This window comes from Triturus cristatus, chromosome 1_2 (assembly GCF_964204655.1).
Source record: "Triturus cristatus chromosome 1_2, aTriCri1.1, whole genome shotgun sequence".
Lineage (NCBI taxonomy): Eukaryota > Metazoa > Chordata > Amphibia > Caudata > Salamandridae > Triturus > Triturus cristatus.
In genome coordinates, this window is record NC_140580.1 from 438,349,825 (window position 1) to 438,373,626 (window position 23,802).

Here is a 23,802-nt window from a genome sequence, read left to right on the forward strand (position 1 = left end):
ACTTAGTCCTTTTAGTATCTCACATCTAAAAAATGTATTGAGTACAAAAAATATTTTTATTATTTTAAAGATTTTAAATCCAAAATATGCTGTGCTTTCAATCCAATGTAAGCTCTATCATACACTTCTCCCATTTCAGTGCATGTGTTTCTGAAAACATCTTAATCGCACAATTCTACATCCAAAGGAATCTACATGACTGATAAGCTCATTTTTTATTCACTGGTTCTTATCTCTTCATAAACTACAGTAATGTTTGAAAAATTGTAGATGCCCCTTTTCTTTTATGGTCTTCTCTGGCACGGTCTGTAATTGGTTCTCATTTCCATTGGGACTTAAAGCTCTTGTTTCCGCAGACACTCAATGCTCTTGATTCCACTGGCTGTCATTACTCTTGTTTCTAGTGACATCTAACTTCCACTTCATCCTCTGTTTACATTTCCACTGGCTTCTCTCTGTTCACCTTTCCTCTAGAATCTCTTTTTTGTGTGTCCTCTGGCATCTTCTGTTCCTGTTCCTGTTTGTTCTGGTTTCCTCTGGCAGCACTAGGTGCTCACTTCAACTGGCCCCCTCTGTGCTTAATGTCCACTGGCATTGTCGTTTTCCATTCCACTCATTTGTTCTTGTTGCTACTGGCATCCTGTGCTCTCATTTGCACTGGTACCATGTTATCGTTTCCACTGGCACACAGAGGGACCTCTCTGTTCCCTTTTCCACATACACATTTGTACTCTTGTTTCTGATGGTGGTCTCTGTTCTCGATTTTGCTGGCACCACTGTAATTTCTCTTCCACTGGTGTTTTCACTGATTTCTTCCACTGATATCCACCTCATGTTTCTTTCATAGTACTCGTCTACAGTTGCTTCTTTTGGCACAAACCTTATTGTTTTCCATTACACCCTTTTTCCCCACTTTTCATGTACCATACTGGTGCTACCTTCTCATCTATACAGTATTGAGTACCATGAATGTATCATTGCTTAATGTCTTATCACACTGTGATGTGTATTTATTTATCATAGAAGTCTCTCATAATGCTCTTATCATAACGGAGGAAAATCGCAGTTCATTATATGAGGTTGTCACTATCAGTTTCTCCCTTTGGTAAACGTTGTCTTACACTGTCGATTGATCTGAGGCTATACACCATAAGGTTGTCAGTATTAATCAATAGTATTATGTTCAGTAATCTGTGTACTACTGGAGGTCATTGTCAATTTACATTGTTGATTGTTTCTATTAGTTAATCACTTTAATGACCTTCTTTCAGCATCCAAATAGCATAATCTAAAGGTATCCATTCATGAGAGTGGTGTTATTGTTAATCTTTTTATGTACATTGGTCTGTATCAATTCATAACAAGGGGGTTCTTATCATGGTGGTGGGAGAGAAAAATTGCCTCATGGGGGCATTCTTTCTTTACTAATACTGTCCACTGCACTTATAATGTAATATACAGGAACTATGAGTGGAGTAAATCATAGAGGTAAAGAAGGTCGGTGGTCGTTGATTGTACTTCAGTGATCAGGCTGTTGTGTGTTCTAAACAGCGAACTCTTTGAACATTGAACTCTCAATGTGACACCGTGCTGTCTGCAGGATGCTCCAAGGTAGAATGAGAGTGGGCAATCACCCCCACATGATGCGGCCAGTTCAGCGTATTGAGTAAGCTAAGAGTTGTTTTATAACTGGAATAGGGAGACCCTTCTCCTGTACTGATTTGTTCCACAGCTAAAGATTTAAGCTTTGATATTTCTGGGAATAAATCAAACACATTATTGCCCTTGTCCTGCATTCCCCCTGCACCTCCCCCGTATCCCCCCCAACTCACTGGTGTTCATTTGTAAGATGGAAGACATTCAGTTTATTCAATATGGAGGATCATGACTCATAAAATAACAATTTAATCTCAAGCAAGCGAGTCTGATGAACTGGGATACATATGTTTTTTAAACGTGGAAATGTGAAACTTGAATGTTTTGTCTTTAAGTAGAAGTTAATCTATTTTAATATATATTTGCAGTGGAAGAAAGCTGAAGAGAAATTGGAACGGGAACTATTAGAAGCTGAAGCCTCAGAGAGCAAGGAAAAAAAGTTAAAGCTGGTAAGACTTTAAATACTCTGGTGTTATGCTACGAAAGCTGGCTGTGATCTAGTTCAATAGTAATAATAGATTGCTCCCTTTGATATTTATAAGACGACCCTCTACCTACACATTCATACAATCGTATATACCCCAATGTGTAGCCCACTAAAGTAAAAGAATTACAGAATAAATTAATTGCCTTGCCAGTAATATAAAAATATCTCTTCCTTTATTGAGAATTGTTCCTTGCAAACTTATTGTTCTTTTCACCAAGTGTTAAAATCAATTTCATTAAAAAAAGATACCTATTTCATGAATAAGAAAGACACAATCTAATTTCATATTCTTGTGTGTCTACAATCTTAAATCACCAATTGGCATATCACATTTCTTTAAATTCCTATTCGGTTAGAGTTGTCACATAGTGAATCATACATGAGTAATAACATGTATTTATACACATCCAGAATAAAGACCAAAAATATTTTTTTAAAACAATACTCAAAGTAAAATAGTGTCGATGCGACGTTTCGGTGGGAAATGCTGGTTTACTCCACCTTCTTCAGCACAGATTAAAAACAGTATTGTCGAATCTAGAATTATGCACAAGATGAAAAGAAAAGTACCTATATGAATATTTTTCTCTCACGAGGTATTTTGACATACTGACAAGGCTGTAATATATTACTAAAATCCCTAAGGAGGGAACAGTAAAATTAAATTCAAATTTCTTGTAAATGGGGGATGTTAACTAGTGGGGAGATAGAAAATTGGCTGTACAACCCACTAGTAAATGAACCCCCCACCATTTAATCTGCATTGGAATCATTCATCCTCACAGGCAACCTCAAATGCGACTATCACATACCTAAGATAAAGGTTCATGTGAAGTTAAATTCAATCTTCATCTTGATGCAATGTTTTTTCTAAGTACTTTGATCACACTTTCAATGATCTGAAAACATTATATTATTATTAAGGTCAAGATTGCTTCAATTTCCCCCTGCAATCATTATTAGAAAAAAGTTTCAAGGTATTTTTGAATAAATAGACCCACCTTTCAAATACAGAATATATGTTCACTTGGAGGTTTATTAATTCCTCTCACGTTCATTCCAAGTTCAATTGTTGACTTATTTGCGTCCCAACAGTATAATAATCCTAGCCGAAACAGGAAAAACTATTTTAATTCATTTATTGATTGATGCTCTTTTTTTATTGAAACATATTTGAGCGAATAACTTTCTGCTCACAGTTTTTATATATATTTTCACTCCCCAGTCTACTTGTCGTTAGCCGGGATCCTCCTATCGCAATTGGGCGTTTTTTTGTTATTCGTTAAAGTGCCTCATATGTCGGCGTGTAACTAAAAAGTAATGGACACCCCAGTCATAAGATCAGCATGTCTCAGTGTTTCTTAAAGTTTATAATTTTAGCACATTTTAATGGTAATTTGTGCTACAATGGTCTCTACAAGTCCATTTATATTGCTGTAATGGGATGAACAAAAGGTCAGCATGTCTCAGTATATCCCAATATTTCATAAAGTTTATCATTTTAGCACATTTAATAATATATTTTGCTACAACGGTTTCAAAGAGTCTGTTTAAATTGCGGCGATAGGGAAACATAAGGGGACCAATTGTGTTAATTAAAAATGATATACAACAACTTTAAGGAGCATTAGGCATTATTCTTCTGCACAAAGCCTACATTTAAAGGTCCCACATTTTCTCCCCGCCCGCTGCCCATTGTTTATAGTGGCTATTCACATTTTTCGTCTGGAGCACTCACCGTATTCATTTAAGGTCACATAGCAAACGGTCGGGACCTCTTCCAGTAGCTAAACGGTTTATGAAACAAACCCGCTATTTGTAACAATGTGGTAGCTCTAGAATATTCCTGTGTCCTTGTCGATCTCAAGTGACATCACTTCCGAGGGCATAGCCTCTAGTGATGTTATATTGTCTTGTATGGCGGCCATCTTGTGTAGGTAAAGGCTATAGATGCTATAACGCATGAATCAAAATGAATCAAAATGAAATGACTGATACTGCACTCCGTTAGTTGGATTCTAAACCAACTCATTATGTCAATTAATATGCCCGCTAATATAACCAGTCGTCCTTAATTTCCATGTTATTCAAATTATATATCGCTAGAATGTATACTCATTATATATATATCAATTTAATATGGCGGCCATCTTTTGAAGGTGTTTGATAATAAGAGTAATACTAATGATTCAATATATGGTGATGGCCATCTTTTAATGACGTTTCCGATTGGAAACATTCGTTTTTTACTAGACATGCCATTATCAGTCGTTATTTCCTAAATTTCTAAGTTACATTTTGTATTTTATGTCTAAATCGATTTTACTCTCTAAACCCAACTAGATATATCCAAGGTCAAGGTTATTGTTTCATTTTCCGCCAGATATGCCCTATCATTATCTAAAGTTTATATGAGTATTATTGTGGGCGAAAAAGAATACTTTGATGAATCTCCCTAACTGTTTATGTATTCGCTCCCACTCCTCTCTATTGTTCAATCCATAGATGTATGTCTTAAATTTACACAAGAAAAACTGTTCTTGCACTTTTCGTTTGACATCTAGATCACCACCTCTCATCGTGCCTGTGATTTTTTCCAATATTCACCATTTGAGGTCTATTGTGTGTTTACATATGTTCAAATGTTCAGTAAGTGGAGTGTTTGCTTTTTTTGTCCTTAATGCCGATCTATGTTCATTAAGATGAACTCGGACCTCTCTGGACATCTCGCCCACATAACCTTTCCCACAGGGACAAAGGATTAGGTAGATGACATTCCCGGTCCTGCAGTTAAACATATTGTTAAAGGTATGTTTCATGCCAATCAAACAAATGCCTTTACCTTGGATTACTGAATTACAGTTACTACAGGTACCGCAGGGATAGTTACCGATCACTTTTTCATTGTTATCAATACTTCTCTGATGAAACATAACCGGTTCTCTGTAGGTCTTTACCAACCTATTTCTCATAGTTTTATTCCTATGATAGTAGAAGAGAGGTTTGTCTAAGGCTTCTCCATTTCTTTCCTGTAGTAAAGACCAGTTTCTATTAATTATATTTTTTATTTTATTACTGATATTGGAAAAATTGGTTACAAAAACCATTTTGTCTCGCTTGTTTTCTTTTATTTTGTCATTCTCAAAAAGGAGTTCCCTGTTGAAATATTTTGCCCTTTTATAGACCTGCTTGATACTCTTCTTCGGGTAACCTCTGTCATTTAACTTCATTTTCAAGTTACTAGCATGGATTTCAAAATCACTCCTATTGGTGCAATTTCTCCTCAAGCGAAGAAATTGCCCATAGGGGATATTGTCTTTCTGGCATTTCGGGTGATCGCTTTCATAGTGTAAAGTTGTGTTTCTATCGGTGGCTTTTGTGAATAGATTCACCATCAAATGATTGTCCCTTACTTTAATCTTGATATCCAAAATGTCACAGTATTCTTTGCTCATGGATGATGTGAACCTCAAATTAGGATCTCCACAGTTCAACCAACTGATGAAATTGTCTAGATCCACTTTGTCTCCTTCCCAGATAAAAAACACGTCATCTATAAAGCGTGACCAATGGGTCACGTTCTTAGAAAAGGGTGCAGCCTCATTGAAGATATGCTTGTCTTTAAATGCTCCTACATAAAGTCAGGCCAGACTTGGGGTGCACGTGGCCCCCATACTGGTCCCTTTGATCTGGCAAAAGAAGCTTCCATTAAATACAAAAATGTGTTTTTTTAAAATCAATTCTGTGAATTCAATAATGAGCAACGCACGATCTGATAGCTCCCCGTTTGTATCTTTCAACACGTCCCTAACGATATTAACAGTTGCTGTTTGTGGGATGTTTGTATAAAGCGCTTCAATGTCCAATGACACTAACCATTGATTTTGCGAATTGAAGCGTAATCCCTCTATTTTTCTAATCATGTCTGTCGTATCTTTGATACAAGATCTTTGTTGGGATACTAAGGGTCGCAGAAATGTATCTACATGTTTGCTCAACGGTTCAGTGAGTGAGTTGATACTTGATATTATAGGTCGCATTGGGGAGGTCACTAATATTTTTGTGGACTTTTGGGAGTCCATACATTGCTGGTAATACAGGATGTGCATTAAGCAAATACTCATATTCATCTTGACATATTATCTTCTTTAGCCAGGTCAAGACATCGTCTAACCTTTATTTGTAGGGTTTTCCATTCATCTTGATTATATTGTCTGTATTGTTCTTTTACTAATAACAGGGTCATCATTCTTGTATTATAGTCATCTGTATCCATTAAGACTATACTTTCACCTTTGTCTCCTGGTTTTATTTTTAAATTTTTGCAGCTCGCTAAATCTTTTTAGGCAATATGTAAATCCTGAGACAAATTGTTGTTGTATTACTTAATATTCTTTTTAAATAAATCTTCCAGATCCTTCTCAACCACTCTTTCAAAAGTCTCAACATCCTTATCCACCATCTGACGTGATGGGGTCCAGGTGGACATGGGTTTTAAACCTGAACTATTTGCCTTATGAATGGGTTCTTTATTTAGAAATCATTTTTTCAATCTGATTTTTCCAAATACTTTTTTTTATATTTTTCTGTATTTCATAAGTATTTAGTGGCGCTACAGGGGCAAAACCTATTCCTTTTTCAAGCAGTGTTATTTCTTCTTTACTCAATATTCTGCTTGATAAGTTGATTATACGAGCTTTATTAATAGTTATTAGTCCCAGACTTTCTGGCTCCTGGTCTTCTTGTATTGGTTCCTGTAGGGTAGTGCTTCTTGTTGGAAATTCCCTCGTCCTCTCCCCCTCACTCCCTAATTCTGTCTGTTGTTGCTGTCCTAAAAAAGGCCGCCGAGTATCTCGATTTTGTCCCTCATTTGTGTCCTTTCTATTTCTTTGTTCTACACTGCGCTCATCTTCTGATCCAGTGCTTGCATATGAAGTGTCAGAAAAGCTGACATGTTTTCTTTGACCGCAAGGTTGATGTGGATACCGATTTCTGTTCTGATAACCTTTCTGTACTGGTTGGTTATAGTCCTCTTACTGGAGATAAGGGTATACTTTTTCTAAACTATATAGATTTATTTCCTTTCTAAGTTTATAAGTTTTCATATTTATTAGGTATTCTCTATATCCACCTATATCATCTTGAAGTTCTTCCAACCTTTGCTTAGCTTCATCAAGGGCTGTATTATCCTTTAATAAGGATTCTAATGTATCTGTTTCTCTTTTTTCAACAATGATTATTTCCTGGGCTGTTTCAATAATTAACAGCATCCAATCCCTGCTGCATCGATACGCTATCAGGGTCTAGTGTTCTATAAATTTCTCATTTTTCATGAATAAGCCAGGTTCATTTTTTACCTGTAGCTCGATAGGTATTATGCCCTTTTTGCAATATTATATTAAGAATTTGACATGAAGCTCTGTACGAATCACCTTTTTCTTAAGTTTCCACAGAGTGTTATATTTCCCCGTATTTTTGTCAGATATAGTTAATGTACTAATGGTTTTAGTTACCACCAATAATTTTAGAAAATTGGTCTTCAGTGAAACCAAATGGTTTCAACTTATCCATACTTGTATATAAAGTATAACCTCTCCAGCTAACAAGCTGTAAAATATATATTTAAACAATAGAGTAACCCTTCAAGAACCAAGGGAACTGGGTTGAGACCAATAGTAATAATAGATTGTTCCCTGTGATATTTATAAGACCCTATACCTACACATTCATACAATCATATATACGCCAATGTGTAGCCCACTAAAGTAAAAGAATTACAGAATAAATTAATTGCCTTGTCAGTAATATAAAAATATCTCTTCCTTTATTGAGAGTTGTTCCTTACAAATGTATTGTTCTGTTCACCAACCGTGTTAAAATCACAATACAATTCCATTTAAAAAACATACCTATTTCATGAATAAGAAAGACACAAACTAATTTCATATTCGTGTGTGTCTACAGTCTTAAATCACCAATTGGCATATCGCATTTCTTTAAATACCTATTCGGTTAGAGTTGTCACATAGTGAATCATACACATGATTAATAACATGTATTTATACACATCCAGAATAAAGCCCAGTGTTTTCGGTGGGCAATGCTGGTTTACACCACCTTCAGGACAGATTAAATGCAGTATTGTCGAAACTAGAATTATGCCCAAGATAAAAAGAACAGTACATATATGAATATTTTTCTCTCACGAGTTATTTTGACATACTGACAAGGCTGTAACATATTACTAAAATCCCTAAGGGGGGAACAGTAAAATTAAATTCAAATTTCTTTTAAATATGGGATGTTGACTAGTGGGGAGATGGAAAATTGGCTGTACAACCCTCTAGCAAATGAAAACCCCCCCTGCCATTTAATCTGCATTGGAATCATTCATCTTCACAGGCAACCTCAAATGCGACTATCACATACCTAAGATAAAGGTTCATGCAAAGTCAAATTCAATCTTCATCTTGATGCGATGAAAAGTTATTTCAAAGTACTTTGATCACACTTTCAATGATCTGAAAACATAATATCAATATTAAGGTTGATTGCTTAGATTTCCTCGTGCAATCATTTTTAGTAAAAAGTTTCAAGGTATTTTCGGTTAAATATACCCACCTTTCAAATACAGAATATATGTTCTCTTGGAGGTTTATTAATTCCTCTCACGTTGATTTCAAGTTCAATTGTTGACTTATATGCGTCCCAGCAGTATAATAATCCTAGCCGAAACAGGAAAAACTATTTTAATTCATTTATTTATTGATGCTCTTTTTTTTATTGACATATTTGAGCGAATAACTTTGTGCTCACCTATTCTATATATATTTTCACTCCCCAGTCTACTTATCGTTAGACGGAATCCTCCTATCGCAATTGTGCGTTTTTTTGTTATTCGTTAAAGTGCCTCATATGTCGGCGTGTAACTAAAAAGTAATGGACACCCCAGTCATAAGATCATCATGTCTCAATGTTTCTTAAAGTTTACTATTTTAGCACATTTTAATGGTAATTTGTGCTACAACGGTCTCTACAAGTCCATTTATATTGCTGTAATGGGATGAACAAAAGGTCAGCATGTCTCAGTATATCCCAATATTTCATAAAGTTTATCATTTTAGCACATTTAATAATATATTTTGCTACAACGGTCTCAGAGTCTGTTTAAATTGCGGCGATAGGGAAACATAAGGGGACCAATTGTGTTAATTAAAAACGATATACAACAACTTTAAGGAGCATTAGGCATTATTCTTATGCACAAAGCCTACATTTAAAGGTCCCACATTTTCTCCTCGCCCGCTGCCCATTTTTTATAGTGGCTATTGACATTAATCCTCTGGAGCACTCCCCGTATTCATTTAAGGTCACATAGCAAACGGTCGGGACCTCTTCCAGTAGCTAAACGGTTTATGAAACGAACCCACTATTTGTAACAATGCGGTAGCTCTAGAATATTCCTGTGTCCTTGTCGATCTCAAATGACATCACTTCCGAGGGCATGGTCTCTAGTGATGTTATATTGTCTTGTATGGCGGCCATCTTGTGTAGGTTAAGGCTATAGATGCTATAACGCATGAATCAAAATGACTGATACTGCACTCCGTTAGTTGGATTCTAAACCAACTCATTATGTCAATTAATATGCTCGTTAATATAACCAGTCGTCCTTAATTTCCATGTTATTCAAATTATATATCGCTAGAATGTATACTCATTATATATATCAATTTAATATGGCGGCCATCTTTTGAAGGTGTTTGATAATAAGAGTAATACTAATGATTCAATATATGGTGACGGCCATCTTTTAATGACGTTTCCGATTGGAAACATTCATTTTTTACTAGACATCCCATTATCAGACGTTATTTCTAAGTTACATTTTGTATTTTATGTCTAAATCGATTTTACTCTCTAAACCCAACTAGATAAATCCAAGGTCAAGGTTATTGTTTCATTTTCCGCCAGATATGCCCTATCATTATCTAAAGTTTATATGAGTATTATTGTGGGCGAAAAAGAATACTTTGATGAATCTCCCTGTCTGTTTATGTATTCGCTCCCACTCCTCTCTATTGTTCAATCCATAGATGTATGTCTTAAATTTACACAAGAAAAACTGTTCTTGCACTTTTCGTTTGACATCTAGATCACCACCTCTCATCGTGCCTGTGATTTTTTCCAATATTCACCATTTGAGGTCGTCTATTGTGTGTTTACATATGTTCAAATGTTCAGTAAGTGGAGTGTTTGCTTTTTTTGTCCTTAATGCCGATCTATGTTCATTAAGATGAACTCTGACCTCTCTGGACATCTAGCCCACATAACCTTTCCCACAGGGACAAAGGATTAGGTAGATGACATTCCCGGTCCTGCAGTTAAACATATTGTCAAAGGTATGTTTCATGCCAACCAAACAAATGCCTTTACCTTGGATTACTGAATTACAGTTACTACAGGTACCGCAGGGATAGTTACCAATCACTTTTTCATTGTTATCAATACTTCTCTGATGAAACATAACCGGTTCTCTGTAGGTCTTTACCAACCTATTTCTCATAGTTTTATTCCTATGATAGTAGAAGAGAGGTTTGTCTAAGGCTTCTCCATTTCTTTCCTGTAGTAAAGACCAGTTTCTATTAATTATATTTTTTATTTTATTACTGATATTGGAAAAATTGGTTACAAAAACCATTTTGTCTCGCTTGTTTTCTTTTATTTTGTCATTCTCAAAAAGGAGTTCCCTGTTGAAATATTTTGCCCTTTTATAGACCTGCTTGATACTCTTCTTCGGGTAACCTCTGTCATTTAACCTTATTTTCAAGTTACTAGCATGGATTTCAAAATCACTCCTATTGGTGCAATTTCTCCTCAAGCGAAGAAATTGCCCATAGGGGATATTGTCTTTCTGGCATTTCGGGTGATCGCTTTCATAGTGTAAAGTTGTGTTTCTATCGGTGGCTTTTGTGAATAGATTCACCATCAAATGATTGTCCCTTACTTTAATCTTGATATCCAAAATGTCACAGTATTCTTTGCTCATGGATGATGTGAACCTCAAATTAGGATCTCCACAGTTCAACCAACTGATGAAATTGTCTAGATCCACTTTGTCTCCTTCCCAGATAAAAAACACGTCATCTATAAAGCGTGACCAATGGGTCACGTTCTTAGAAAAGGGTGCAGCCTCATTGAAGATATGCTTGTCTTTAAATGCTCCTACATAAAGGCAGGCCAGACTTGGGGTGCACGTGGCCCCCATACTGGTCCCTTTGATCTGGCAAAAGAAGCTTCCATTAAATACAAAAATGTGTTTTTTTAAAATCAATTCTGTGAATTCAATAATGAGCAACGCACGATCTGATAGCTCCCCGTTTGTATCTTTCAACACGTCCCTAACGATATTAACAGTTGCTGTTTGTGGGATGTTTGTATAAAGCGCTTCAATGTCCAATGACACTAACCATTGATTTTGCGAATTGAAGCGTAATCCCTCTATTTTTCTAATCATGTCTGTCGTATCTTTGATACAAGATCTTTGTTGGGATACTAAGGGTCGCAGAAATGTATCTACATGTTTGCTCAACGGTTCAGTGAGTGAGTTGATACTTGATATTATAGGTCGCATTGGGGAGGTCACTAATATTTTTGTGGACTTTTGGGAGTCCATACATTGCTGGTAATACAGGATGTGCATTAAGTAAATACTCATATTCATCTTGACATATTATCTTCTTTAGCCAGGTCAAGACATCGTCTAACCTTTATTTGTAGGGTTTTCCATTCATCTTGATTATATTGTCTGTATTGTTCTTTTACTAATAACAGGGTCATCATTCTTGTATTATAGTCATCTGTATCCATTAAGACTATACTTTCACCTTTGTCTCCTGGTTTTATTTTTAAATTTTTGCAGCTCGCTAAATCTTTTTAGGCAATATGTAAATCCTGAGACAAATTGTTGTTGTATTACTTAATATTCTTTTTAAATAAATCTTCCAGATCCTTCTCAACCACTCTTTCAAAAGTCTCAACATCCTTATCCACCATCTGACGTGATGGGGTCCAGGTGGACATGGGTTTTAAACCTGAACTATTTGCCTTATGAATGGGTTCTTTATTTAGAAATCATTTTTTCAATCTGATTTTTCTTTATTTCTTTTATATTTTTCTGTATTTCATAAGTATTTAGTGGCGCTACAGGGGCAAAACCTATTCCTTTTTCAAGCAGTGTTATTTCTTCTTTACTCAATATTCTGCTTGATAAGTTGATTATACGAGCTTTATTAATAGTTATTAGTCCCAGACTTTCTGGCTCCTGGTCTTCTTGTATTGGTTCCTGTAGGGTAGTGCTTCTTGTTGGAAATTCCCTCGTCCTCTCCCCCTCACTCCCTAATTCTGTCTCTGTTGTTGCTGTCCTAAAAAAGGCCGCTGAGTATCTCGATTTTGTCCCTCATTTGTGTCCTTTCTATTTCTTTGTTCTACACTGCTCTCATCTTCTGAGTCAGTGCTTGCATATGAAGTGTCAGAAAAGCTGACATGTTTTCTTTGACCGCAAGGTCGATGTGGATACCGATATCTGAAAGAAACACGTTAGTTAGATTCCTCACCTTAGAATATCCCCAGGCGTCAGACTGGATCCGGAAGATTTTTCGTCAGCAATACCCCTTGCGCGTCGCTAGGCGTCGTCTGCGGCTCCGCGTCCGTCGTCGGCGTCGTGCGCCGGAATGACGTCGTCGGAGTACTTAGACGCCGCCCTCGCGCGCTGACGTCAGTTCTTCTTTTTTCCGCGCCAGTATTCGCAGATCCGGGAGAGCTACCCCTTTTAGTCTTTTTTGACTAACTTTTTTGATCCTTTTTGATCTTGTCTCGACTCCGGTGCCGGTAGGATGCCTGGTTTTAAAAGCCTGTGCTGACTGCAACCGCTTGATGTCGGTTACGGACCATCACCGCCGGTGCCTTTACTGCTTGGGCCTCGACCACGACGCGGAGTCGTGTTCGGACTGCAAGGCCCTGACCTCGAAGGCTAGACGGGAGCAGTCCCGTAAGCTTCTCGAGCTTCGCCACTCGGCTCCGCGCCCCTCTCGATCCCGGTCCAGGAGGAGGTCCAAGGATCGGTCGCGGAGCCGCAGCCGACGTCATCATCGATCGTCTGGCTCCAAGTCTTCGGGTAAGTCGAAGCACTCCAAGAAGTCCAAGAGGCGACACCGCTCTTCGGACTCCCCTCGCCGGTCGCGCGACTCGGCCAAGGGTCAGGGTGGTTCCACCCCCGCGGCTCCAGCGGAACCGCAGGTGCCGCGCAAGTCCCCATACCCGCCGGTCCCTGTGACTGACGCGACGCCGGCGGAAGTCAGTGCCTTCCTCTCGGCCATGAGGAACCTGGCTCCGCCGTCGATGCCCGCTGGCGCGCCTTCGGACCCCGCGGACCGGACTGGGCAACCTTGCCTGCCGGCGGCTCCGGCCCCGGCACCGTCGACGGCTCCGGCCTCGACGCCGCAAGTGCCCGAGGGACCCGCTCCCGAGTCCCCGCCGACACCGGTCGACCTCGTCACGCCTCCTCCGCCGGCGTCGACACCGGTACCACCTCCCTCGCCGGCTCCGCTCGGCGTCGAGCCCCAGTTCAGCCCCGCTCCGGGCCCGGCGCCGTTACGGCGTCGATGGACGCCGCGTTCAGCGCCGCTGGAGACACATTATGTCTATCGCCCGGCTCCGATCCTTCCTCCTGCATACCAGGAATCAGATGACGGGGGCGAATGGGAGGGATCCGAGGATCCTATGGCCGCTCAGGCTCAGCTGTCACAGGACTGGGCAGATGAACTGGGGGAGGCCAGTGGTCTGGATACCTCTCCAGACACTGGATTCATCTCTCCTCCGACTGTGGCTTCGGAGGAGGGTGCTGCTTTCTCTGTGATGCTGCGCAAGGCGGCCGCAGCCCTTGGGCTCGAGCTACCTGCCGTGGCTGTGAGGACTAACGTCCTCACTGAGGTGCTTCAGTCTGCAGCAAGCTCCACTGAGCCTCTGCTGCAATTCAATGAGGCCCTCATTGACGTTCTGCAGGGCACCTGGTCCAAGCCTTCCACAGTCCCTCCTGTGGACAGGAACGTCGCCAGGCGCCACCGCCCTGCTCCGGGCGACCCCAGTTTTCTGTCCCAACACCCTACCCCCGAGAGCCTGGTTATCCAGGCCTCTACCTCCCAATCCTCCTTCCCGACCGCCCCGCCGGACCGGGATTCCAAGAGACTGGAACAGTTTGGCAAAAAGCTGTTCTCCTCCCTTAGTTTGGGCCTGCGGTCCTTGAACACCGCCTGTCTCTTGGACCGTTATTCCCACTCTCTGTGGGATACGGTGGAGGACGTGCTGCCCCTGTGTCCGGAGTAGGTCCAGACACGACTTACCCAGGCTTTGGCCGATGGGAGGGATGCGGCACGACATGCTATCCGATGTGGGCTTGACACTACGGACTCGCTGGGTAGGGCAATTTCTACCACGGTGGCGCTTAGACGTCACGCCTGGCTGCGGTCCACGTCCTTTTCGGGTAATGTCCAGAGCACTCTCATGGACATGCCCTTTGATGGCACTCGCCTTTTTGGCGAGAAAGTGGACAGTGCGCTGAATCGCTTTAAGGACTCCCGGGCTACGGCCATATCCTTGGGCCTCTCGGCCCCGCGGTCGCAAACTTCCGCCTTTCGCCCCTTTCGTGGCCAAGGAAGGGGTGCCTCCTCACGTACGCCTAGCCACCAGCCGCAGAACCAACCTGCGCGCGGACGTGGTTTCCGCCGAGACGGTTCTGGAGGACGACGCGGTCAGCCCACATCCACCCCGGCAGCATCCGCCTCAAAGCCTTCCTAGTCCGAGCTTTCAGGCCCATTCCACGCCAGTGGGCGGCAGAGTTCGCCATCACCTGCTCCACTGGCGGTCCATCACATCGGACAGGTGGGTGCTGCAAATCGTCCGAAGGGGCTACTCCCTCCCCTTCGAGACGACCCCTCAGGCCATGCCACCGCAGCACCACCGTATCTCGGGGGATCATTTGAATCTTCTCCACGAGGAAGTTTCGGCCCTCTTGGCCAAGTCGAGCGCGTTCCGAGCCTAGAAGTAGGTCGTGGTTGTTATTCCCACTACTTTCTAGTTCCCAAGAAGGGCAAAGGGGGCCTACGCCCTATCTTGGACCTTCGGAACGTCAATGCCTTCCTCCGGAAGGAAAGGTTCAAGATGTTAACTTTGGCTCAGGTTCTAGCTGCCCTAGACCCGGGAGACTGGATGGTAGCGTTGGACTTGCAGGACGCATATTTCCTCATCCCCGTCCTGCCGGCCCACCGGCGTTACCTGCGGTTCACGGTGGGTCAAGAGCACTTTCAGTTTACCGTGCTCCCCTTCGGCCTCACCAGTGCCCCTCGGGTGTTCACGAAAGTGATGGCGGTGGTCGCAGCTCATCTGCGCAGATCAGGGGTTCCAGTCTTCCCCTATCTCGACGACTGGTTGTTGAAGGCGGGCTCGCCCCAGGCAGCCGTCTCCCACCTCCAGACTACGGCGGATCTCCTGCATTTGCTGGGATTTTCCATCAATGTGCCGAAGTCACACCTGAGTCCCTCTCAGAAGCTCCTCTTCATCGGAGCGGTTCTCGATTCGGCGCAGTTCCGGGTCTATCCACCGGAACAGCGGGTCCGGGATATTCAGGCCTTGGTTCCCATCTTTCGGCCTCTATCCTGGGTTTCGGTCAGGCTAGTGTTGCGGCTTCTGGGGCTGATGGCCTCCTGCATCCTACTAGTGCATCACGCCAGGCGGCGCATGCGGGCTCTGCAGTGGGACCTGAAGTTTGTGGGCCCAGTATCACGGCAACCTGTCCGACCATGTCCTGATCTCGGAGGGCACTGCACAGCAGTTGCAGTGGTGGCTCACGGACCGCGATTGGGTCGAGGGCAAGAGCCTCTCCCTTCCCCAACCGGAGCATGTCGTAGTGACGGATGCGTCCCTCCTGGGATGGGGTGACCATATGGGAGAGGCGGAGATCAGAGGCCTCTGGTCTCCGGCGGAGTCTCATCGCCACATCAACCTGTTGGAGTTGAGAGCGATCCGACTTGCACTGAAAGCCTTCCTTCCCTCTGTCAGGGGAAGTGTCGTGCAGGTGTTCACGGACAACACCACCGCCATGTGGTATTGCAACAAACAGGGCGGGTGGGGTCGTGGACCCTTTGTCAGGAGGCTCTGCGCCTCTGGACATGGCTGGAACACTAGGGCGTCACCCTAGTGGGTCAACATCTGGAGGGCTCTCTGAACGCCAGAGCAGACGAACTCAGCCGCCGGTGCATGATGGATCACGAATGGCGTCTGAACTCCGAAGTGGCGCAAGGTCTCTTTCAGCAGTGGGGAGAGCCTTGGTTAGATCTATTCGCCACCGAAGAGAACGCGCAATGTCAGCAGTTCTGCGCGTTGGAATTTCCAAGGCGGCACTCGCTCGGCGACGCTTTTCGTCACGAGTGGAGTTGCGGTCTGTTGTACGCCTTTCCGCCTATACCACTTCTGCCCAGAGTGCTGAAGAAGATCAGGCACGACCGGGCCCAAGTCATCTTGGTGGCTCCGGATTGGGCACGAAGGTACTGGTATCCCGAGCTACTCGGTATGTTGACCGATCCTCCGATACGTCTGCCCCTTCGGGAGGATCTTCTGTCTCAGCAGCAGGGGACGGTCCTCCACCCGAACCTGTCCAGCCTCCACCTCCATGCGTGGAGATTGAGCGGCGGCAGTTGATGCCATTTGACTTGCCTCCTGAAGTCTGTGATATCATTCTGGCAGCCAGGCGTCCCTCCACAAAGACGGTATACGCCTGCCGGTGGAACAAATTTGTGGCATGGTGCACAGCAAAGGCTGTGGATCCCCTTTCCGCCCCTCTTTCTGAGGTTCTGCTCTTTCTTCTTTCTTTGGCCCGGCAGGGCTCTGCCCTGGGCACCTTGAAAGGTTATCTTGCTGCCATCTCTGCCTTCTTGCGGCTTCCTGATCAGCCTTCTCTTTTCAAGTCCCCTGTAGTTACACGCTTTCTAAAAGGCATTACTCACACGTTCCCTCCTGTCCCTTTTGTAATGCCTCAGTGGGACTTGAATCTTGTTCTCACATTTCTAATGTGCGCTCCCTTTGAGCCTCTTCATAATTGTCCTCTTTGTCTGCTGACGCTTAAGACTGCTTTTCTGGTAGCCATCACCTTGGCTAGATGGGTGAGTGAGCTCCAGGCTTTATCATCAAAGCCTCCTTTTCGCTCTGTTCATCCGGACAAGGTTGTCCTTCGGCCTCGTCCCTCCTTTCTTCCGAAAGTGGTGACCCCCTTTCATCTTGGGCAGTCTGTCACCTTGCCCACCTTCTTTCCTCCTCCGCATCCTTCCAAAGAGGAAGAGAGGCTCCACCGTCTGGACCCAAAACGTGCGCTCTCCTTTTATCTGGACCGCACAAAGCAGTTCCGGGTGGACGACCAACTTTTTGTTGGATACGTGGGTGTGGATACGTGGGTGCTAAGAAGGGGAAAGCTGTGCACAAACGGACCATCTCTCGGTGGGTCGTTTTGTGCATCAAAATTTGTTATTCCTTGGCAAAAAAGGACCCTCCTGTTGGGCTGCGCGCCCATTCTACTCGGGCCACAGCGGCTACTACTGCTTTTGGACGGGGTGTCCCTTTGCAGGACATCTGTCAGGCGGCGACGTGGGCTTCGCTACACACGTTTGCCAGGCATTATTGCCTTGACAGCCAAGTCCGGAGGGATGGCTTCTTTGGCCGTTCTGTCCTCCAGGACTTTCTGGTGTGATCTTGGTTCGCAGACCCACCACCGGGAATGGTATTGCTTGGGTATCTATTCTAAGGTGAGGAATCTAACTAACGTGTTTCTTTCAGATGAATAAGTTACTTACCTTCGGTAACGATGTATCTGTAAGAAACATTAGTTAGTTAGATTCCTCACCGACCCACCCATTCTCCCCGTTCTGCGAACTGACATCTAGGGTTAAGGTTATCCTTTTCAGGCCCCTAGGTTTTCTTTTTGGCACCAGTGTCGGTCTTTGAATGGCTCTGCGTTCCTGGCGCGGAAAGCTATGTACAAGAACTGACGTCAGCGCGCGAGGGCGGCCGGCGTCTAAGTACTCCGACGTCATTCCGACGCCGACGCCGACGACGGACGCGGAGCCGCAGACGACGCCTAGCGACGCGCAAGGGGTATTGCTGACGAAAAATCTTCCGGATCCAGTCTGACTCCTGGGGATATTCTAAGGTGAGGAATCTAACTAACTAATGTTTCTTACAGATACATCGTTACCGAAGGTAAGTAACTTGTTCTTCTGTTCCGATAACCTTTCTGTACTGGTTGGTTATAGTCCTCTTACTGGAGATAAGGGTATACTTTTTCTAAACTATATAGATTTATTTCCTTTCTAAGTTTATAAGTTTTCATATTTATTAGGTATTCTCTATATCCACCTATATCATCTTGAAGTTCTTCCAACCTTTGCTTAGCTTCATCAAGGGCTGTATTATCCTTTAATAAGGATTCTAATGTATCTGTTTCTCTTTTTTCAACAATGATGATTTCCTGGGCTGTTTCAAGAACGGTGATGGATTAAACCCAGATCAGTTGACTGGGGGTGAGTGCTTGCAATGTCCAACACTCCGTCCATCATTTCCTTTGGTTTTTGCTTTATTCGACATAAGCTGGCAGGGTATGCTCAGACGTGAGTCCCTTGCTCACTTTGCCACTGGATTCAAGCAAGCCTGGCTAAAGACGGCTGAAATGCCAGAAACCGGTCCTAGGAAGCTTGTTTCCGGTCTAGGGAAGACATGGCTTGGCAGTTCGGGCTGGACTGTTCCCAAGAGGCACAGGGTCAGACTGATTTGCATATGGCCATGTCTGAACTGGGGTGGCAGAGTGGGCTAAAGAACGGTGATGGATTAAACCCAGATCAGTTGACTGGGGGTGAGTGCTTGCAATGTCCAACACTCCGTCCATCATTTCCTTTGGTTTTTGCTTTGTTCGCCATAAGTTGGCAGGGTATGCTCAGACGTGAGTCCCTTGCTCACTTTGCCACTGGATTCAAGCAAGCCTGGCTGAAGACGGCTGAAATGCCAGAAACCGGTCCTAGGAAGCTTGTTTCCGGTCCAGGGAAGACATGGCTTGGCAGTTCGGGCTGGACTGTTCCCATGAGGCACAGGGTCAGACTGATTTGCATATGGCCATGTCTGAACTGGGGTGGCAGAGTGGGCTAAAGAACGGTGATGGATTAAACCCAGATCAGTTGACTGGGGGTGAGTTCTTGCAATGTCCAACACTCCGTCCATCATTTCCTTTGGTTTTTGCGCTATTTCAATAATTAACAGCATCCAGTCCCTGCTGCATCGATACGCTATCAGGGTCTAGTGTTCTATAATTTTCTCATTTTTGATGAATAAGCCAGGTTCATTTTTTACCTGTAGCTCGATAGGTATTATGCCCTTTTTGCAATATTATATTAAGAATTCGACATGAAGCTCTGTACGAATCACCTTTTTCTTAAGGTTCCACAGAGTGTTCCATTTCTCCATTTTTTCGTCAGATATAGTTAATGTACTAATGGTTTTAGTTACCACCAATAATTTTAGGAAATTGGTCTTCAGTGAAACCAAATGGTTTCAACGTATCCATACTTGTATATAAAGTATAACCTCTCCCGCTAACAAGCAGTAAAATATATATTTAAAAAATAGAGAGTAACCCTTCAAGAACAAAGGGAAGTGGGTTGAGACCAATAGTAATAATAGATTGTTCCCTGTGATATTTATAAGACCCTATACCTAAACATTCATACAATCAAATATACGCCCATTTGTAGCCCACTAAAGTAACAGAATTACAGAATTGCCTTGCCAGTAATATAAAAATATCTCTTCCTTTATTGAGAGTTGTTCCTTACAAATGTATTGTTCTGTTCACCAACAGTGTTAAAATCACAATACAATTTCATTAAAAAAAATACCTATTTCTTGAATAAGAAAGACACCAATCTAATTTCATATTCGTGTGGTCTACAATCTTAAATCACCAATTGGCATATCGCATTTCTTTAAATACCTATTCGGTTAGAGTTGTCACATAGTGAATCATACACATGAGTAATAACATGTATTTATACACATCCAGAATAAAGACCAGTGTTTTCGGTGGGGAATGCTGGTTTACACCACCTTCAGGACAGATTAAATACAGTATTGTCGAATCTAGAATTATGCCCAAGATAAAAAGAACAGTACATATATGAAAATTTTTCTCTCACGAGGTATTTTGACATACTGTCAAGGCTGTAACGTATTACTAAAATCCCTAAGAGGGGTGAACAGTAAAATTAAATTCAAATTTTTTGTAAATATGTGTCTTTCACATACCTAAGTTAAAGGTTCATACAAAGTCAAATTCAATCTTCAATCTAATGCGATGAAAAGTTATTTCTAAGTACTTTGATCACACTTTCAATGATCTGAAAACATTATATCAATATCCATATTAAGGTTAAGATTGCTTCAATTTCCTCTTGCAGCCATTATTAGAAAAAAGTTTAAAGGTATTTTTGGTTAAATAGACCCACCTTTCAAATACAGAATATATGTTCTCTTGGAGGTTTATGAATTCCTCTCACGTTGATTTCAAGTTAAATTGTTGGCTTATTTGCGTCCCAACAGTATAATAATCCTAGCCGAAACAGGAAAAACTATTTTAATTCATTTATTTATTGATGCTCTTTTTCTATTGAGACATATTTGAGCGAATAACTTTGTGCTCACCTTTTCGATATATATTTTCACTCCCCAGTCTACTAGTCGTTAGACGGGATCCTCCTATCGCAATTGTGCGTTTTTTTGTTATTCGTTAAAGTGCCTCATATGTCGGCGTGTAACTAAAAAGTAATGGACACCCCAGTCATAAGATCAGCATGTCTTAGTGTTTCTTAAAGTTGATAATTTTAGCACATTTTAATGGTAATTTGTGCTACAACGGTCTCTACAAGTTTGTTTATATTGCGGTAATGGGATGAACAAAAGGTCAGCATGTCTCCGTATATCCCAATATTTCATAAAGTTTAAAATTTTAGCACATTTAATTTTATATTAGTGATCTAGTTCAGCCAGTCATTTATACATCTGAGGGCATTTCACTAGCGATATTAAATCAGCAGATCAGAGATTTAGCATGTGTAGAAGCAACATTTGTAGATGTAGAATGAGATGAACATCTGTGCCATGTGAAAACTAGGAAGACTTTTGATAAAAAATAATTTTCTTGATGCTTCTGCCCTGCAAAGACACTGGACCAACTGCAGCAGTAGTGGACATCCCCGTGATGTTGGTGCTTCCACCACACTAGTGTCCTGATCATTCTGCCTGAAGAGGGTGTGGGGGGGGGGGGGTAGATATCATGCGTACACCCAGAGCAGAGGAATCCAGAGACGTCTTCTCCCCTGGATGTGGGGCACTACAGGGGAAACCCAAGGATTCCCCAGGTCTTGCGGGTTTGTTATTCAAGGTTTTACTTTCCCCATTGCTATGCCCATACACCACTGACAAAATGCAGGTGAGGGAGTGAAGCACCTGAAGAGGATGATTTGCCTAGACTTGCTCAATAGGGCAATAGTTGCAACTAACAGCTCTTATGGATTCCAGTCGGCAACAGAGGTTGTACCTTTGTGGTTACTCTGTATCTATATGCTCCTTTCTCTGTCATGGGATTCTGCCAGATAGAAATAAACAGTATAATGTCTCTGACCATGTTTGGGATCCCCGGAACACCTTATTTTCAAAATACTTTTTAGGTACAGCAGGACATGTCTGTAAGATACATTTTAAGCATCCTTTTTGTCTTTTAAAAACAATTGTGATGAACCAAATTAAAAGTATAGTGTATTTAGCTGAAAACACCACATTCACACTGCTATTTTGACACTGCACGGTTAATTAATTGACTTTAAGGGTTTCTAATTCTATGGCCTTATTGGGCCCGTTCAGCCTTTCAGCCACGTGGTTCATCGGCTCCAAAGGTGCAAGAGAGCACTGTCTGCCTGCTCCCTAGAGACTTGTCCTCATACAATTTCACCAGTGGATAATGCCTCTTTTCATGAGGTCACCAACAGAGGTGGGAGGTAGCTTAATATAGAGACCTTAGTCAAGAAACCGCCATTATGTTTTGAGACTCTGCTTCTTAAACTAATCGCTAGACCCTTGGCAGCCCTAGTTCGAGATCTTTTAGAGACTTTGATGCACAGCTTTCCGACCTTCGCCGCCATCACCCCCGTAGATAGAAGACAGGAGAACAAATACAGATCTGATTCTGATCCGCTGTTCTTAAAAGGGGGCTCTCTCCTCATGATTCTCTAATGGTGTCTGCAGCTAAGAAGCTCTATAACGTGTTCGCCTCCACCTCTACTGCTGCTCTCGAAAAAGCAAGCAAATGAATGCAGTAAAAAGGAAAGTCTGAACGACATCTGCTACACTTCTAAAGGTTGCCACTTTTACAGCCTTATTGAGAGGATGTTTCTGACCGACTTCCAAGGCAGAACTGAACAAAAATCTGAAATTCTAAAGGACTGCATGTTGCTTCCAGATCAGACCATCATTCCTGTGAAAATTAGACTGACCTAGCTGCTTGAGATGCCTTCCATGGCCTTTCTGTGAGACATTCATCTGGGTTAAGGCTAAAATCTTCGACTCTCAGACCCAGCAAAAAATAATGAACTTGCCCTTTTCCCTCTACTTCCTATTTAGTCTCCATGCAGACTTTCTGGAAAAGGCAACTGCAGCTACAGAGTCAGGAACACCTATAACCACAGCAAAGACTATTTTTCACAAATACAATCAAATGTGCAAAGTATCCCCAATAGACGTCCGCAGTGGTAAGAAAGGCTTCTCTGGTGAGACAATGACTCCCAATCTCTGCTAGAACCGAGCAGCACCTCATTGGGGGGGAAAATATACCAATCATTTCCCCACCTGCCAGAGCACCTCAAACAAAACAAACTATGAAGTCTGGTTACAAAGTCAGGTTTCAGTCTTCTCAGCTATCCCTTTCTCCATGGAGGTAGGACAAGGAGGTAACGAGAACACAGTAATTTATTTACAATATATTTACCTTGAAGATTTGTTTTGCCGTCTTTGCTTTCAGACCCTCCCTACAGTTGTGCATATGGTAGCTTGATATTCGGTTCTACTGTTTACGGTTAACAAATAGAATCCCATGACAGAAAAGGAAAAGTTGCTTACCTGTAATCTGAGTTCTCTCAGTCCATAAAGAACCTGCCTGCCTCTATAATATTTATTTATTTGTCTTGTTAAGCACCCGAATCACCCCTAAGGGGTATCCTCGCGCTATGGGAGTGCTACAGTAAGTCGAGAAGAGGAATTCAGAAAAGCTCAGTTTTAAGGAGCTTACAGAATCGTAGAAAATCGGTGCATTGCCGGAGGTGGATGGGAAGTTGATTTCAGTAAGAGGGGGCCAGAGGGTAAAAGGCTTTCCCGCCTATCCAAGATTTCTTAACACAGGGTACCAGGAGTAACCAGACCGAAGAGTTCTGGAACGCTGATATCAAATAAGTCTTATCTGCTCGATAGCTGGGGCCGTTGCCATGTATTGCCTTGTGCACTATGCAGCAGATCTTAAA

General features: G+C 42.4%; 1 protein-coding gene across 2 annotated transcripts in view; it reads left to right on the forward strand.

Annotated features, from left to right (window-relative positions):
- NOC3L (NOC3 like DNA replication regulator) overlaps nucleotides 1–23,802 on the forward strand; it is a 426,444-nt gene that overhangs the window by 201,628 nt on the left and 201,014 nt on the right. For both annotated transcript variants that reach the window (XM_085605900.1, XM_085605907.1), the window contains exon 12: nucleotides 2,025–2,105. In XM_085605900.1, coding sequence (XP_085462026.1) covers nucleotides 2,025–2,105 — 81 coding nt within the window. The remainder of the gene's footprint in view (nucleotides 1–2,024; nucleotides 2,106–23,802) is intronic.